General features: G+C 54.0%; 1 protein-coding gene across 1 annotated transcript in view; it reads left to right on the top strand.

Annotated features, from left to right (window-relative positions):
• The window catches only part of RBM38 (RNA binding motif protein 38), a 35,191-nt gene extending 16,460 nt beyond the window's left edge, over nt 1–18,731 (top strand). The window contains exon 4 of the mRNA XM_060032646.1: nt 18,692–18,731. Coding sequence (XP_059888629.1) covers nt 18,692–18,716 — 25 coding nt within the window. The 3' untranslated portion in view covers nt 18,717–18,731. The remainder of the gene's footprint in view (nt 1–18,691) is intronic.
• The last annotated feature ends 226 nt before the right edge of the window (nt 18,732–18,957 follow it).

The following is an 18,957-nucleotide window of genomic DNA, read 5'->3' as shown; positions in this document are numbered from 1 at the left end:
TGGTGATCTGGGGCAGTGGAGTGGGCGCTCCTGGTGGGGAGGCCAGTGTGGGCAGAGCTCGGAGGTTGCGGCTTGGCCTCCTTTGGGATGGTCGCTCTCCAGACACCAGGCTTGTCCTCCCCGCGACCACCGCCCCAATCCTGCAGAGCGGAGCTCGGCCTCACAACGCAACATGTGCATCTGTCCCGCCTCCCACGTTCACCTACCACGCACAGCGGGTGAGCCGGGCTCCCTCCGGTCACTCTGAACCCCTCCCTCACCCTCACAGCCGACTCCTGCTAAGCCTGTCTCACATCTGCCCCCCTCCTCCCCTCCTTGCCCCCTCCCCTGTTTCCAGCCCCAGTCCAGGACCACCCCCTCTCTCCTGGACCCTTGCAGTGGCCCCTTCACGGCTTCTGCCCCATCCTTCTTCAGTCCACACTCCACATGCAGGTAGAGGGTCCTGCTGAACATGCAGCTAGAGGGTCACGGCTCCTCCAGCTCCCCTCTGGCTCCCCATCATCCTTGAGGAAAAAGCCAAAGCTGTCACTGTGGTCTGTGAGGCCCCTGCCCACACTGGGCACAGCTCACCCACCACAGGACCTTTGCACCTGCTGTTGAATCCTCCAGCTTTTACCTGCCGGCCTCCTTCAGCTCTCAACACGGAAGTGTCTTTGTCCCAGCGGCCTTCTCCGACCCCAGTCTCGGTCCAGGCAGTTGAACTGTGTCTCCCTTCATCTGCGTCCTCACCTGTCTCTGTCCCACCCCCTTTAGAACACCGATGCCGGGGGGCAGGGGCTGTCTGCCTTGTGTCCCCCACACCTAGTGCTGTGCCAGGCACAGCAGCGAAGCTGAGGCCTGCCAGCACTCAGAACTTGATTGTGGCGGGGACACCAGCGGGAGTTTTGGGACCATCCATCCCAGCTGGAGTGTGCTGGGCAGATCTGAGGCTGGGGCCAGGGAAAGGGGGGCGGGCAGAGGTCAGAGCTGCTGCAGGGAATGGGGCGGAGGAGATGCATGGGGAGCACAGCACCTGCACGGAGCTGGGCAGCTGGGTCTGACCCCAGAGTCCAGTGACAACTCCACATGGTCAGCCCTTGGCTGTGAAGTGAGATGGGTCACCCCGATTCGGGAGGTGGCTGGGGGTGACCGGGAGCCACCTTCTTTGTCCTAGCGTCCCTGTGGGATCTCCTCGGGCCTTTTCCAATCCCTTTGATTCTGAGATTTGCAAATTCCCCCTTTCTGTAGTCCAGGCCTGCAGCCTCTGCCCAGGGAAGGGTCAGGGTTCCTGGGGTCAAGTCAGGTGGGATCCTGCCAGGCAGGGTCCCCTTTTCTTACCTGGAACCGCTGATGCCCCTCCCTGCCTGCCCCTGCCACCTGCCCATCTCCCTCCGGCTGGGTCTTAGTTTGCAAACACTGGCAAGGGGTCAGGGAGGTCAACATGGGGCTCCCAGCTCAGAGGAGACATTGCTGCAGCTGATAAGGGCTGTGGGGCCATGGAGAGAGTTGCAGGTGCTGCCAGGGTTATCGGGAGGGCCACTTGCGGCCAGCCCGTTTCCTGTCACTATCGGCCAGTTGCAGCCTCTGGGACAGACTTCGAGGACTCAAAAACATCTTCCTGGAGCCCGGGATTGAGGGCTCTGGACGGTGGCAAACCCAGGAGGGACAGAGCTTGCAGAGTCAGGGCACTGAGTGCAGAGCAGGGGCGAGCTGAGGGCGGCAGGGCCGAGGTCTGTGCCCGCGGGGGATGTGGTGACTATGATTATACATGATGATGGTGAGCACTGCTGGCAACGTCCGCGGTGCAGACGCGGCTCAGGCGCTGTGCAAGCGCTTTTCACGGACGGTTGGTGACCCACGAGGTAAACGCTCAGAGTGGCCCCCTTGCACAGATAGGGAAACTGAGACACGGGAGTGGGGCCGCCACTGCCCAGGCCCCTGAGGAGTGGCGGTGGGAGGTGCTCTGCCGTGGAGCTGAAGGGCGTGGGCCTGACCCGCGGCCCTGGTCCCCCCAGGCCAGCAGGGTGAGCTCGGCCAGGCCTCCAACTCCCTGAGCCTCGCTGGGAATGGGGCCATGACCGTCCTCTGAGGCCGGGGCTCTGTCCCTTCTCCGCTGCGTCCCCAGCAGACAGTGTAGTGAGAGTGGCCCCAGTGATTGGTTCAGGGATAGGCATATGACCCAGTCTGGGTCAGTGAGTCAGTCCTCCTGGATTTCTGCTAGCACTCCTGGGGGAAGGAAGCTGTCTTTCTGCTGGGGAAGCCAATCTGGGAGCAGATAAGCCTGGAGCTGCTGGGGTGAGGGGTAGGGTGTGTGTGGGGGTGGGGTTGGGAGGTGGGACTATTTGTGCTCATGGAGGGACTGTCTGAGAAGGAAGCCAGAACTAGGGAAAGTAGAGCTGAGGAGTGAAGATAGGGTCTTAGTGACATCTTTGGGGCCCCTTGATCCAGCTATGCCTGAGTTAGACACTGGACTTTTCCATTACAAGAGCTAATAAATTTCCTTTTTCACTTAAGCCTATTTAATTTTTTTTTTCTGTTCCTTGCAATCAAGACTCCGGATATATACAATCTCAAAGGGGCTGCATTACTTAAAAAATTAGGCTGAGTGACATACAATTAAAAAAATCAAAATAACTGGTTTTTAGCAAGTTACAAGTTTTTTTTTTCCCTCATGTAAAAGAAGTCTGAAGCAGAAGGTCCAGTGTTTAAATGAGAGCTCCAGTCATCAGAATCAGGTTCCTTCTAACTTCCCATGGCACTATTTTAGTGCATGGTTTACTTTCTCAAGACCATCTCGTAGAACAAGATGGCTGCCAGAACTCCAGCCATCGCGTCTGAGTTCCAGGCAGCAGAAGGAAGCAGGAGGAAAGTGAAGGAATACCTCAAGCTGGGAATTTCCAAGGAGACTTCTCAGAAATTGCACATTCCTCTTCCATTTCACTGGCCAGAACTTAGGCACATGGCCACACCTAACTGTTGGGGGGGGTAATGCAGGGGTTTAGCTGAGCATATAGCTGGAGTATAGAAAGCCTTTGGTTACTAAGGAGGAAGGTGGGAATGTCCATCATGCAGTTTCTGTCTCAGACTCTCGCAGCACTTAGCTGTGAGTGCAGGATACTAATGTCTCATTCAAAGGGGCTTTGTGGAGACTGTTACTGACTCAGTCTCTCTTTCGACCTTCACACCAGCGAGGTGAGCTGGGTCTGTCATCATTATGTCCATTTCCCACATGGAGAAATCGGGGCTCAGAGTGCTCACAGAATTTGCCTGGGGTCACCTGGCTCCCCAGGGGCAGTTCTGAGATGGCAGCTGAAGCTTCTCCCTCATGGTGTGTTCAGGTCTGGCGAACAGTCATCACGGGGCATGTCACCCTTGCGCAGGACTTGCAGCCCGAGGTGCTTTCACATTTAGGGTCCTCGAGTGGGGTGCTGGGTCTGCTGCTGCCAGGGGGGAACCGCGTGATGTTTTCCGGTGTACTGGCTCTTCTCCTCCTGGTCAGAACCCTCCCACAAGGAGTGGGCTAATAGTCCCATTTTACAGAGGGGAAGACTGGGGCTCAGAGGGGCTACGTGGCTGAACGTAGCTGGTCCAGGCTTGGGTTTGTCTGTCTGACTCCAAAGCCTGTGTTGTTGGCTCTGTGGCCTCCGGGAGCTTGAGGTGGAACATCTTGGCCTGGGCTCCCACCCCTCCTCTCCGCCCTGCACGCCGCCTCCAGGCAAGCAGACCCCATCGGGCCAACATGGTGCAGTGCCAAGGGCCGGATGTTTGGGCACCTCTGGCTCTGTCTCTGGGCAATAACTGGGTCGTGGTTACATCACCTGCACATGGGGTAATCCCCACAGTCGCCCTCCCTGGGCCACCACTGGGATGAAAGGGGGTGACTTAGGCAAAGTGCTCAGTGATAGCCCGCTGTGGGGTGGGCGCCCAGCTCCTGGAGCCCCCAACCCCCATGCCAGTGGGAAAGCTGAGCAAGCAGTGGAGGGTGGAGGTGAGAAAACCACCCTAATTCCTGTGAAAGTCGCCGGCTGCCTCTCAGAGTCCCGCCTGTGGATGAAGGACCCCGTGTTTCCAGTCAAATGAGGCAGCTCCCACCTTGTGTTACCCTCAGCTCTGGAACTAAGGCTGTCCTCAGAGTCCCAGAACTCATGAAAACTGACATTCATTAAATACTTCCTATGTCTGTTCTTTCTCTGAACCCTCCCAGCAACCCGTGGGAGGTTGACTGTGCCCAGCTCCCAGATGGGAAAACCAAGGCTGGGGAGATTCAGCTGCTTGCCCAAGGCTAGAGGGCTGGTGTGGCTGAGCCAGGATTTGTACACAAGAATCCTGAATCAGGAGGGCACATGCTGCCCTTCCCAGAGGGCTGGGCTCTGGCCTCCCCATCCCCGCCCCATTCTCCTCTCCTTCGTCACCGCCCCCCCCCCAGCATGTCCCTGCCCTGACTGCTGAGTCACACTTGTGCTTGTCCCCAGAGATGTAAACCCCGAACCAGACTCCCCCTAGGTTTGGGGACCATCCAGATACAGCGAGAGTAACAGGGGCAGCTGTCCGGTGTGCCCTGGGGCTGGGTGTCTGCACAGGGCATGGTGTGGGGTGGGCACCTGGCCCTCCAGATACCTCCTGGGCCTCCTGCTGGGGCTGATAAGTGCACGGCCTTGCTTATCAGCCCTGTCTGCTCACCCCAAGCCTTGTGTACACATCGGGGTGCCCAGCAGCCTGGAGATCAAGGATGGGGCAACCCCACCCCCTGAAGCCCAGCCCACCAGACATCTGAACCTGGTGCACTAAAGGCAACCCAAGAGTTCCTGGTGCCTCCTGCTGGCTTCTTGGCCCCGTGATAGGGATATCTTTAGGGAAATTAAAGTTTTTTAAAAAATAAATTATAACATTAGAACTGTTGGGGAAAAATTCCAAAATAAAGGAAATTTATTAAAATAATCTACACATGTGTATAAAAACGGGAGGAAGGAAATAGACTAGATGTTAATGGTACTAGGACTACAGGAGAGTTTTACTTTTTTCTTAACACGGTTCTGTACGATTTACAACTGAGCAAGAAAAATTGGAGAATGAAGTTTGGCACTTGGTTGACGTTACATCTGTGTGCACGTACCCCGAATACTAACAGGGTGGGGTGCCCGCCGGCTTGCCTGTGTTGCTCTTCTGCATGTCTCTGATGAGCCAGAGCTGGGTGGGGTCCACAGCTGTCCTTGCCTCCACCCGCCTCTTGCCTATGGGGACCCACTCGATCTCCTAAAAAGGTAACTCAGAGCACGCTGTTCCCTGGCATAGAAGCCCCTGTGGCTCCCCACTGGCTTGGAAGGAAACCTCAGTTCCTTGCCATGGCTCAACTGGCCCTGCCACCTCTCACATGCCTTTCTCAAGAGCCACTCTCCCGCCAGGTGTCCTGTGCCAGGTCCTTTCTGTCCCTCAGCCTGGGTCCAAAAGTCACCAAGTCTCAGCTCAGATGTCATCCCCGCTCCCCACCTGCTAGACGCCTTCCCAGACCTTCTTGTCGAAGCTCTTGCCTCTACCCTGCCCCCCATCCTTGTTCTCTCTGATTTTTCTTTTGGGGCAGTGGTCTCTCTTTCTGTCGCCATCATCTGGGACAAGAGCCTGGACCTGGCCTCAGAGCGTCATTGGAATGAGGCTGGGCGGCCTCTTGCTCCCCCCTCTTCCTACTTGGGGCTGACCGGGTCCTCTGGGCTGCGTTCTCCCGACAACCCCACTCCTGCCTGACCCGAGGCCTCCCACCATCCCTGCCCACCAGTGCTCAGCACGCCCGGGACTGCCCACCCCTGTGCGGCGTGGACCTGGGCTCTGTCCCGCTGGCATACACGAGCTCTCCTGACCCAGGGAGAGGCGAGCATCGCAGGAGTCTGCTTGGGCCCAGGATGAGGGAAGGACTTGTGGAAAAGGCCATAATCCTGAGTCTGGAGCTGTGGTTTCATGGGTCTCCAGGGTCACAGGGGGTGTGGGACCGCCGTGTTCCTCCTCGTGGGGAAGGAAGGACAGAGAATCCTGCACTTCCTGAGCGCCTAGCTTCTGCCAGGCCCTGCGCCCGCCACTCAGCTGTGTCAGCTCCCAGCAACCCCGTGCAAGATGCATGTACACTGTCCCCATTTTGCAGATGCAGAAACTGAGGCTGAAAGTAGTTAGGGAGCTGGCAGAGCTGGGGCCCAAACCCCGGAGGGTCTGACACCAAAGCCCGCCCCCCCAACCTGCTGCCGGCTTCTCCTCTGGAGGGAATGGCAACATGAAATACGGTGCAGCCGTGAAGAAGTACATTTATGACATGGAGAGATGTTCACGGAGCACTGTGGAAAGGAGACAGAAGCTTCTCTGGCAACACTGGGCCCACAGTCCCGCATAGCAATGATTAAACACGTGCTTTCCCCCTTTTCCACAGTCCCCACCAGTCCTTATTGTGCCTCTCACCAAGCTCTGGTGGGCATTTTAGTTTGCCAGCTAGGAGCCATGGGAGAGAGACAAGGGCGGGGAGAAAGCAGGGGCCACATCAGATACACATATGTTTTATCCACCTCGATGTCTAACTAGAGGACATTCATGTGGTTAAGCCTTGATGGATGGATGGAGGGAGGGAGGGGTAAATGAATGAATGGAAGAAAGTATGGACAGAGAGAGAGAGAGTGAGAGAAGGAGGGATGGAGAGAGAGAAGGAAGGAAGGACTGATGGATGGAGGGCTGGGTGGAGGGGTAGAGAGATGGAGAGACATGGATGAAGGGATGGATGGATGGAGTGACGGATGAAGGGTGGATGGAAGGATGAATGGTAGGTTAGATAAACTGCTACCCCCCATCCCCACTCCAGCAAAGTCAGCACAAGGGTCCAGTGCAAGGGTTTGGAATCAGACAGGCTTGAGTTTGGATTTGAGTTTCTTTCCTTACAAGCTATGTGACCCTGGGTGAGTCACTCACCCTCTCTGATCCTCAGTTTTCTCATCAGTGCCTCCTAGGACACCAGTGGAAAAAGCAGTGAGGGCCAGGTTTGAGGGAGGAGCTCGAGGAGTGCCAGCCCTTTATTACAGTCAGTGCTTCTGTCCTGCTCGGCCCTGAGAAAACGGGTCGGTTCCTGGGGAGACTTGGCATTTCCCCCTCCAGTTCTGAGGATCTTGGGATCTCGCTGGATCACTGCCAATGCTGATAGCACCCTTCGCTCACTGGCTCTAACCTCAGCTGGACGGATATAACCCACCCAATACACAAACAGTCTGCTGTGAACAGGGCGAGGGTCCTTGCAGCACCCCCCCGACCCTGACCCCAGTCCTGGCTGCACCACAGAACCTGCCTCCACAGGGCTTCCCAAAACAATACTGCATGGGCCCCACCGGGACCAGCTGAAGCCCAGTCTCTGGGAGGAGGGCCTGGGCATGGGTATTTTTTAAAGAGCATCTAGATGGTTCTAAAGTGAAGCTTGGCCTAAGAACCACTGTGTCTAGTACCTTTCAATTTTTTATATGTTTCCCCCTGTCCGTTTTTCCTTTGTTTTTCTCTCTCGTTTCTTCAGAGGTCAAAAAGGACTCTGCCTTCCGTAGCTGGAGAAAGAATTCAAATTTGTTTCCTTTTTAGGGTTTTGATAGTTCACTTTAAAAAATATTTTTTTGGGAATCCCCTTGGAGTACAGCTGGTTAGAGCGGGAGAGACGGGAGCCCATCTCTTTCCTTCATGTGGCTCTAAGACCCTCCATGAGTATAGCGTGGGCTTTTATCGTAACTTAGACTGGTTTGAAAGGACAATGCTAAATGCAATCAAAGCCAAAAAGTGAGATGCCAGTTCACAGCCCCTAGGATGGCTAGAAGGAAAGGCCAGGAAAGAGCCCATGTTGGCGGGGTGGGAGGGGTTGGAACTCTCACCCTGTGGCGGGAATGTGAACGGAGGACAGGCTGGCAGTTTTCAAATGATTCAATGTGGAGTTACCATATGACCCAGACATTGCCCGCCTGGGTATATACCAAGACAAATAAAGACATACGCCCACGCAAAACCTTGTCCATGGGTGTTCTAGCAGCCCTATTCACAGTAGCCCCAAAGTGGAAACCACCTCAGTGTCCACCATTGAAAAATGGATAAACAAAGTATGGTATCCCATCCAAAGAATATTACTTGGTCATAAAGGGAACCGATGAAAAGGGAATGAAATTCTTTTTTTTTTTAATTAATTTTCATTGGAGAATGTTTGATTTACAATGTTGTGTTAGTTTCAGGTGTACAGCGAAGTGAATCAGTTATACGTATACATATATCTATTCTTTTTTTTAGATTCTATTCCCATATAGGTCATTACACGGTACTGAGTAGAGCTCCCTATGCTATCCAGTGAGTTCTTATTACCTATTTTAGGGTGTACATGTCAATCCCATCTCCCAGTTTATTCCTCCCCCGCTTTCCCCCTTGGTAACCACAAGTTTGTTTTCTACATATGAAATTCGGATACATGCTACAACTCAGGTGAACCTTGAAAACAGGATGACAACTGGCAGAAGACAGTCACAGAAGACCGCATCTTGTATGACTCCATTCATATGAAATGTCTAGGATGGGCAAATCCATAGAGATAGAAAGTACGTCCGTGCTTGCAGGGGCTGGGGGGCGGGGGTGGCCTGTCCCATACGAGGCACACCTCACCAGGCAGGTCTTAGGAAAACAGCAAGGCAGTGGCTCTGAAACAATGAGAAAAGACAATGAAAGCATATTCCAGAAGAGCAATGGACGTCACCGCGGGAAAAGGCAGAACTCTGGGCCCTCCCCACACTTCTTTATCGTTGAATATCACTTCTATTTTGAATGATGCATGCGATGGGCACCCAGTCCTTCTTGATGTTTGTACCCAGGGTATCGGCTTGGCTGGAGCCGTGGGGCAAAGGCTGCGACCAGGGCCAGGCCCAGCCCAAGTAGGGAGTCGTCCCTGTGCTGGGCTGTGTCTCTAGGACACAAGGGGAGGGGAGGTTCTGGGCTTAACCAATCTGGGGAGGAGACCCAGACCTCTCTGAGGCCTGCACCCCCACTCGCCTGACCCTGGGCCTCCACCTCTATGGTCTGAGGGTGGACGTGGGGGCATCAGGTATAACCTGGGGGGCAGGGGCTCTGATGAAAGGGGCATTCATGGACTTCAGGGCGGGTTGAGGGGTGCTGTCTGACGAATGGATTTTACTTTCTACTCTATACGTATCTTTGTTTGAATGTGGTACCACATTCACGTATTGCTTCTGTGATTATAAAAAACAAGAAGAGTGAAAAGAAGTACAATCTCAGAGTAAAACATTGGATGGCTACAGAGTTCAGTAACGTACAAAGGAATATTCCCTCCAATCCCAGATAACATTTGTGTTTGTTTCTCCAGATTTCTCTGTAGCAAGGCAGTGACAGTCATAAATATTTTTAAATGAGACCTCCCTATTTTTCAATGTGCTTGTCCACTGACCTTGGTAGCTCACAGCCCCCTTGTCGTTTCTGCATTCCGTGAACTCTGCTAACTTGTATTAGCGCCTACCGTGCACAGACTCTCTTCTAGGCCCTGCGGAGACAGCAGGGAATAACGCAGACAAATCCCCAGTTTACTGGGAGAAGCGGGCAATAGACAAGGAAACAGGTAACTAAGATCGTTACGGAATCAGCAGGAGCTGGGGAGGAAATTAGCTGGTGATCACAGGACCTTTGCACGAGCTGTTCCTGCTGCCTGTGCCCTTCCCGCAGATGTTCACGCAGTGCCCATCCTTGGCCGACTCCTTGCCATCTTCCCACTCTGCACTCTGCTTGCCTGCCTCCTCTGGAGAACTTATCAGGGTTTGTACTTCTCAGTGCATTTTATTTGCTCATTTAATATCTGTCTCCCATCCTGGACTGTAAGCTGGGAGGGGCAGGAGCAGGCCAGAGACATCCATGCTGGTACTCAGCCTCTGCGCCCAACGCCAGGCACATAGAAAGGGGCTTCTAATACGTGCTGGCCATGTGAATGCTAAATAATTTAAATTAAATGATCTTCTAAGTTGAGGAGAGGCAATCTGAGGCAGTGGGGAGTGCATCTTCAGGAGAGGATGCATGGGGGCGTGGGTACCCTGCCTGTGGGCTCTGGACCCAGCCAGGACCTGACCTGGGAAGGGCCAGCAGAGTCCAGGCCCGGGAAAAGGAGGGATCGCCTGGTCTGGGTGTGAGGAATTAGCAGAAGTGAGCAGCCGTACACCTCCCTCCCCACCCAAGTCTTCTGGGAAGGATCAGGGATGCCTGCGGGAGTGTGGGAGGTGGACGCCTCCCGTGGGCTCCTCTGGGGATAGGCTCGGTCTCTTCTGAGGGCTGCATGATTCAGTTTTGACCATATTTGCCTCAGAGCCAAGTGGCCACCCCGCGGGGCCATGGTATAAATATCGGTTTGTTTACTCTGTGTCCCAGTTGAGCATGGTTCTGAGGAACGCAAGGCTTCCCTGTTGTTTAGCCCGTGAGTTTGGAAAGCGGGCCCTGGGGGTGGGAGTTGTCCAGAGGTTCTGAGTCACATTCGCTGGGGCGGCTTGGGGTTCCTCGGCCCAGGCCACCCTGCGCGGTGCTCATCTCCAGAAAGTAAAACAGGCAAATTCTCGGTGTGATCTCAAGCCCCCTGGTGTGGCGGCTTCTGTGGCCCTCTGCCCTCTAACTGGGCCCGAGTGTCCCCCTGGGAACTAGCTGTTCCCTACATCTGTCCCCGAGGCTCAGGTGGCTCCACCCCTGACCCCGTTGAGATGGGCATGTGACCCAGACCTGGCCAGAAAGAATGTCGCATGCCACTGGCCTTAGTGACTGACTCGGGGGTAGGCACATGGTCCAGCTACAGGCAGTGAGAGTCAGTGAGACTTATGATGGGACAGCTGGGAGAGGCAGGCCCCCTGCCTGTGGATTTAACCTGGGGGATGGGAGCCTGGAGCTGCCAGGGTGACCCATGGAGCCTGAGCATGAACCAGCTTAGGAGGCAGCAGAGAAATTAAATCCCGAGGACAGTGTTTAAACTGCTGGATCCAGCCATTCCTGAAGTCAGGCTGAGAGAGCCTGTCAATTCTCTTTTTTCATTAAACCAGTGTATTCGTTTTCTATCAAATCGTCACAAACTTAATGGCTTAAAACAACACATAATAGATGATTATGTCCTACTTTTGTGGGTCAGAACTCCAGATACAGCATGACCCAGCTTGGCCTTCAGCTTGGGGTGGCAGAAGTCAGGGTGCCTGCAGAGCTGTGATCTTTACTGGGGGCTCTGGGGAAGAATCCTCTTCCAGCCTCATTCAGTTTGCTGGCTGAATTCAGTTCCTTGTGGCTGTGGGACTGTGGTCCTCATTTCCTGCTAGCTGACAGCAGGGGTAGGTCTTTTCTTCTAGAGGCTGCCCACATTCCTTCTCGTGTTTTCCCCATGGCTCCCTTCAGCCACGGTGGGTCAAGTCCCTCCTAGTGTTCAAATCTCTCCAACTTCCTCTTCTGCTGCTCCTCTCTGCCTCCTGCTAGAGAAAGTTCTCTGCTTTTAATGACTTATGTGATTAGATTGACCCCACCTGGATAACCCAGGATACGCTCCCTCTTTTTTTTTTTTTTTTTAACTTTTGGCTGCACTGGGTCTTCGTTGCCGGGCGTAGGTTTTTCTCTAGTTGCGGTGAGCGGGGGTTACTCTTCTTTGCGGTGCGCGGGCTTCTCATTGTGGTGGCTTCCCTTGTTGCGGAGCACAGGCTCTAGGCGCACAGGCTCAGTAGTTGTGGCGCACGGGCTTAGTTGCTCCGCGGCATGTGGGATCTTCCCAGACCAGGGCTCGAACCTGTGTCGCCTGCATTGGCAGGCGGATTCCTAACCACTGTGCCACCAGGGAAGCCCTACTCTCCCTCTTTTAGGATCTATAACCTTAATCACACCTGCAAAGTCCCTTTTGCCATGTAACAATATATTCAAACTTCATATAGTCCCAATTTCCCGGGATTAGGACACAAATGTCTTGGAGGGAGGGGCGTTATCCCACCCACCACAGCAGTCTGACTTGGGCTTTCTGTCATTTGCAAAGAAAAGAATCCTGAATGATTCGCCCTCCTTCTGGAGAATGATTAGTTGGACATGACTGGATTATGCAGCTGAATTTCTGACTTCAGGAACGGCTGGATCCAGCAGCTCAAGCACTGTTAAAAGGATCCAAGTTCTCTTTATTTCTCAGCCTATGTTGGTTTCATGCTCAGAGTCCATGGCCCCTGGCTCCCAACCTCTGGGTTATTCCATTGGAAAGAAAATGTGTCTCCTTCCCGCTGGTCCCTAACCTTAGCCAAGCCCGTCACAAAATCAACCTCCTTTATCTTGAAGGGCAGTCTAAGTTTCTGCTCTAAAATCCCCCACGTCGGTTAGATTCTGGCTCTCCCTTTGACTAGGCTCAGAACCACTGAATGTTTTCCCCCAAGTGGCAGCACATTGTGCCCCAAAGATTCTTATTTTGTTCCTTATACAAATGTCCAAGCTTATTCTCTGTGCTAGGCACTGGAGGTGCAACAGTAAAAAAAAAAAAAAGTGGGTGTGGCTACTGCCCTGACAAGGGCATAAGCAAAAAAAAAAAAAAAAAAAAAAAATCACTGCCTTACAAATTTGTGAAGGAAACAAGCAGGTGAGGTAATGGAGAAGAACCGGGAGAGTCCAGGTGAGAGGCGGGTCCAGCAAAAGTCACTGGAGGGCTTCCCTGTTGGCGCAGTGGTTAAGAATCTGCCTGCCACTGCAAGGGACATGGGTTCGAGCCCTGGCCCGGGAAGATCCCACATGCTGCAGAGCAACTAAGCCCGTGCGCCACAACTACTGAGCCTGAGCTCTAGAGCCTGCAAGCCACAACTACTGAGCCCATGTGCCACAACTACTGAAGCCTGCACGCCTAGAGCCCGTGCTCTGCAACAAGAAAAGCTACCACAATGAGAAGCCCGCGCACTGCAACGAAGACCCAACACAGCCAAAAATAAATAAATAAATACATTTATAAAAAAAAAAAGTCACTGGAGAAAAGTCATGGAAGGGGGCAAGACGGTAGAGCGTTCCAGAGACGGTCACAGCCTGTGCAAACGTCCTGAGGTCGGGTGCGCTGGGCCAGGTTGAGGAACTGCGGGGAGGCCAGGAGGGCAAGAGTGTGGTCGGGGGAAGGCGGTTGAGGCTGGCAGAGTGTAGAGGGAACTGGGTGGGGATGAAATGCATTAACCTACCCCCAAGTCCTATAAAACAGAAACTGGCTTGGCTTTGGACTAGCAGCTTCCGGGGGGGTGGGAGCACCCCGTGACATCTTCCTCCCCTCCCCGGGGCACCCCTCCCCTCCCCCAGCACCTCCGCCTGTGCAGTGACGGAGCCAGAGACCATCGCCAGCACAGACTTCCGCCCCTGCTTCCGCCGGCCTCTCAGAATAGCGTTTGGCACCTCACTGAGGTTTCCACCTGCCGCCCTGGCCCTGCAGGCTGTCTCCACCCGCCCTTCCTCTAAGAGCAGGGGAAGCACTATTGTTCCTCGGGTGGTTGACTTAGTGAGAAAGGGGAACAGACAGGTCCAGCCCCAGGGGGTGTGCCCAGCATCCCCGCCCCCTTTGCCCCCTGCCTGGTAGTTTCTCCCACCTCCAGATGCCAGTAGTCACGTTCCTGCTCCTAAGAGCGGTGGCATTTTTATTCAGGATAATTGCACAGCTTCCATTCACCAGTGTATCGACTGGGAATTGTGGGGCGAGGGGGGCGGTTTGTGGGATGGGAAAGTCCCTCCCATCCCCCACCCGGTTCTCTTCCCTCCAGGCATCCAGGGCCTCCAGTTTCAACACATTGTATTTTATGCTTCTGTGTGTCTGTTTCCACGTCAGCACGCGCCATCCGCTCTGTGAGGCCCTTGTTCCTTTCCCTTAAATACATCTTGAAGATTCCCCGCTGAGCCCACACTGAGCTTGCTATCGCCTGGTTGTCGGCTGCCTAGTATTCCACGTGTGAGTGGGCGTGCTCTACTGCCCGCCCCCTGGGATGGAGGTGGAAGTCGTTTCCAGCCTTTTGCTCATTCAGGCAGAGGTAGAACGAATCACCTTGAGCAGAGTTGCTGGTGCACCTGCCGTTGTCCGGTGCGTGCACACCTGCTGTGTGCCGGGATTTCACCTGCAGGGTCCTTCTCAGCCCTCACACGGCACTGCCGGGAGGTCACACCAGAGGAGGTAACTATTCAGGGCCACGCTTTTAAAGTTCATGTCCCAAACTCAGTGGCCTGGCTAGAACTTGACCCCTGAAATGGGGTCACTGTTCTTTCTGGGGCATCTGAAGAGGGATCACATATGCCCCAAACCAAGCTTGGAGATCATCGTGGGGTCTTCCTGTTTTTCTTTTCCTGCTTTGTCCTCACCATGCCTGCTGCCCCCTTGCCCCTGGAAAAGGCTGCCTGGTGCCCTTATCCCCAGACGCCGGTGCCAGGCCCGGGTCCCTGCCTTGCAGGTGCCTGCAGAGCTCCGCCCTGTGAGCCGACCTAGTGCCCTGGGGTGGGGGCTTCATTACAACTCCACCAGCACCAACCCCGTCCTCCCAAAGAAATAAATACATTCTGTCTCCTTATTGTACTTATTGAACAACTACCAGATACAAAGCCCTAGTGAGGAAGACAAAAAATTCGTAAGTCATCATTGGAATAATTATTTAATTTCAGTCTGATAAATACTACAGTGAAGTGCCAAGCCCTCCCAGGTGTTCCTCTGCCTCAGGGCCTTTGCACATGCTCTTCCCTTTGCCTGGACCACTCATCTTCCAGGTATCCACACGGCTCACTTCTTACCTTGTTGCATTCAAACTCATAGCCCCCTACTCACCATGCTCCCTCTCTCTTGCCTGTTCATTTTTCTCTGTAGCTCTTATCATGCCTCAAACCTACTTTTACTTTATGTATCACTTATTATTGCTTATTCATCTATTACCTGTACCCCTGGTGGACTGTCAGTCCATAACGGCAGGCATTCTTGTTTGCCTTGTTCACTGCTCTATCCGAGGTGCCTAGAAAAGTGCCTGATACACAGTAGCTTCTCAGTAAATATTGTTGAATGAATGAATGACCTAACAGGGGATGTGACCTACTTAACTCTTCGGGGACCAGGAAGGACGGTGTCAGGGGATGTTTTCCTACCACTGGGGACAGACCCAGGTTTCATGGGGCCTGAAGTTTATACAATTTGGGGCACTGTCTTTAAGAAAAAGAGTATATAGTTACATGTACAGAGTAAGGGCCAGAGATTGAAAAAAAGACTGGCATTGACGAAGGGAAAGACATTCCAGGCAGAGGGAGCAGCCTGTGAAAAAGCCAAGTGTGGCCAAGAGCCAGGGAAGAAGGAGGGAAGGTGTGTGTGGCCACAGCATTGCCAGGGACCCCTGAGGGGCTGGAGATCCAGTGGGGGCCAGCTTGGAAGTGACAGGGTGTGACATGCGGGGCCCTGGTTTCTGCGGGATCCCGGGAGAAAGCCCGAAGAGGACCTCCGGGTCCTGCAGGACGGAGCCCGCCAGCTGAAGGCATTCCCACTCACTCTACCGGCCAAGCAGGGGGTGGCCCAGCCCTTATACCCCATTCCACCCCAATCAGCCTCCAGGAATGCATTTCCTGGCCTTGGGGTCCCTGCTCACCCCTACCCCACCCAGAGAGGTCCCCCGAGGCTGTCTGGGGAGGCTCCACTCTGCCTCCCCCCCAACCCCCCGCCCCCCCCCCCCCCACGCCTGGCTCTGCTCAGAATAAAAGCTTGGGGCCCTGGCTGGGGACCCTGTGCTCTGACCCGAAGCCTCTGCCAGCCATTTGCATCACAAATGAGGCTGGGTCAGGCTGTTGGGCCCTGGCCAGCCTGCCTGGTGCTGCCCTCGGTGACTTAAGGACACAAGCCACCATCCAGCTGCTGCACATTCTGCTCCCTCCCCCTGCTGCCTAGATTGTACCCCTGGGGGAGGATGCCCGGTCCCCGGTCCCCAGCGGGCCTGGGATCCTCCCGACCAGCCAGCCCTCCCACCAGCTGGGAAGAACAATTATGGCTGACAAACTGAGCTCCTGTCCTGTCTCTGAATGTCGGAGGTGGGGCGGGGAGGGTAGGGGGGCTCAGCATGTGACGTTCTGGCCTGTAGCTCTCACAGCAGCCCACTCTACAGAGGAGGAGACTGAGGCTCAGAGAGGGTGAGCAACTTGCCCAAGGCTGCTCAGCTAATAGCCGGCAGAGCTGGGACTTGAATCCATGCCATTCTGCTCTAGAAGCTGTTCTGTGAACAGGGGCCATCCCCTTGAGGGTCATCTGTGTTTGTCCACCGTATGCAGTGGGCCCTCATAGCTGCTGGATGAATAAACGGTCATCTGAGCTTTAGCCTTTCTCCCCAGCATGGTCGGGGTGAGTAGGTGGGCCACTTCTCTTTCTAGACTCTGAGCCCGCGAGGTCAGGGCGCTGCCCATGCCTGTTTGTGGTCCTGGTATACAGCAGGCACTTAATCATTGTTTCTGGAATAAATAATGGAATAAATCAACACACAGACTCTTTCTGAGCCTGGGTTGTGCTTTTCTGCTGCAGGTTCCTTTCAAGGAAGAGGTGGGTTGTACCCAGCTCAGGGTCCCCAGGGCTGAGCATGCGGCTTGGTCCTGGAAAGTTCTCAGAGGTTCAGCCATGACTTATTCTCCACAAGCCTCGCGCCGGGCTGGCTGGGGCTCCTGCCCCAGATCCTGGGGGCCTGACCTGGGGAGGAATTCAGGGCTCCCTCTAAGCGAGCCTGGGCACAGGGAGGCCCCTGTCTCTGTCCCCTGCCTCTCCCTAGCTCGGCCCTGGAGTTCTGTCCTGCCCCAGGGCCTTTGCTCCTGCTGCCCTCCTGCCTGGCCCTCTCCCAGCAGCTCTTCCAGGGCTGGCTGCTTCGTCACCTCCTCAGAGAGGTCCCTGTCTAGCTGCAGCCCTTAGATATTTGCTATCCTCACCCCGTCTGTCTCCAGAGCTCTGTGGATGCCTTATCATTCCTCTGGGGTTTTGCCGGTGTCTCCTTTAGAATGAAAGAGGGAGAAAGATGCACACACCACATAGAGCAAAACAGAACGAGAAGGGAGAAGATAGAGGGAGAGAGTCAGATGGAGAGAGAGACAGGGAGAGACTGATGGAGAGAAGGGAGAAAATAGAGGGAGAGTCAGATGGAGAGAGAGACACGGAGAGACTGATGGAGAGAAGGGAGAAGATAGAGGGAGAGAGTCAGATGGAGAGAGAGACACGGAGAGACTGATGGAGAGAAGGGAGAAGATAGAGGGAGAGAGTCAGATGGAGAGAGAGACAGGGAGAGACTGATGGAGAGAAGGGAGAAAATAGAGGGAGAGTCAGATGGAGAGAGAGACACGGAGAGACTGATGGAGAGAAGGGAGAAGATAGAGGGAGAGAGTCAGATGGAGAGAGAGACAGGGAGAGACTGATGGAGAGAAGGGAGAAAATAGAGGGAGAGTCAGATGGAGAGAGAGACACGGAGAGACTGATGGAGAGAAGGGAGAAGATAGAGGGAGAGAGTCAGATGGAGAGAGAGACACGGAGAGACTGATGGAGAGAAGGGAGAAGATAGAGGGAGAGAGTCAGATGGAGAGAGAGACAGGGAGAGACTGATGGAGAGAAGGGAGAAAATAGAGGGAGAGTCAGATGGAGAGAGAGACACGGAGAGACTGATGGAGAGAAGGGAGAAGATAGAGGGAGAGAGTCAGATGGAGAGAGAGACACGGAGAGACTGATGGAGAGAAGGGAGAAGATGGAGAGAGTCAGATGGAGAGAGAGACAGGGAGAGACTGATGGAGAAAAGGGAGAAGATAGAGGGAGAGAGTCAGATGGAGAGAGAGACAGGGAGAGACTGATGGAGAGAAGGGAGAAGATAGAGGGAGAGAGTCAGATGGAGAGAGAGACAAGGAGAGACTGATGGAGAGAAGGGAGAAAATAGAGGGAGAGTCAGATGGAGAGAGAGACAGGGAGAGACTGATGGAGAGAAGGGAGAAGATAGAGGGAGAGAGTCAGATGGAGAGAGAGACACGGAGAGACTGATGGAGAGAAGGGAGAAAATAGAGGGAGAGTCAGATGGAGAGAGAGACAGCGAGAGACTGATGGAGAGAAGGGAGAAGATAGAGGGAGAGAGTCAGATGGAGAGAGAGACAGGGAGAGACTGATGGAGAGAAGGGAGAAGATAGAGGGAGAGAGTCAGATGGAGAGAGAGACAGGGAGAGACTGATGGAGAGAAGGGAGAAGATAGAGGGAGAGAGTCAGATGGAGAGAGACACAGGGAGAAGCTGATGGAGAGAAGGGAGAAAATAGAGGAGAGAGTCAGATGGAGAGAGAGACAGGGAGAGACTGATGTAGAGAAGGGAGAAAATAGAGGGAGAGAGTCAGATGGAGAGACAGACAGGGAGAGACTGATGGAGAGAAACACAGAAATAGAAACGAATGTGAGAGAGAGACAGCAACTCAGAGGCAGAGACACAAAGAGAAACCGAAAGGAAACAGGACCAGCGTCCTGGAGAGAAATGGAGCCGGGGCAAGAGGGAGGGCACAAGAGAAAGTACTGTGCGGTGGACAAAAAGGGATATGGGGGCCCTGGGCTTCCTTCTGGGGTGATGGGAAGGTTCTGGAATTAGATCGTGGTGACGGTTGCACAACTCTGTGTATATGAAAAGCCACATAATTGTACGCTTTACAAGGTTGCATTTTATGGAACATGAATTTTGTCTCATTTGAAAACATGAGAGGACATCAGAGAAACCCAAATTGAAGTACGATCTACAAAACACCTGATACTCTGCAAATCCAGCAAGATCAGGAAGGACAAGGAAAGAGCGAGGACCATCCCTGGGCCTGCAGGAGACCAGATGACTAAATTCAATGCAGGACCCGGGACAGAGGAAGGACACTGGGGGAAAATGCGAATCAGGTCCGCAGTTTAGTTAATGGTACTGCATCAAAGTGAATTTCTTGGTTCGGATCATTGTACTATTATGTAAGAGATTAATATT

Source organism: Delphinus delphis, chromosome 15 (genome assembly GCF_949987515.2).
Source record: "Delphinus delphis chromosome 15, mDelDel1.2, whole genome shotgun sequence".
In the NCBI taxonomy this organism is placed as follows: domain Eukaryota; kingdom Metazoa; phylum Chordata; class Mammalia; order Artiodactyla; family Delphinidae; genus Delphinus; species Delphinus delphis.
This window is presented reverse-complemented; position numbering and strand designations above follow the sequence as displayed.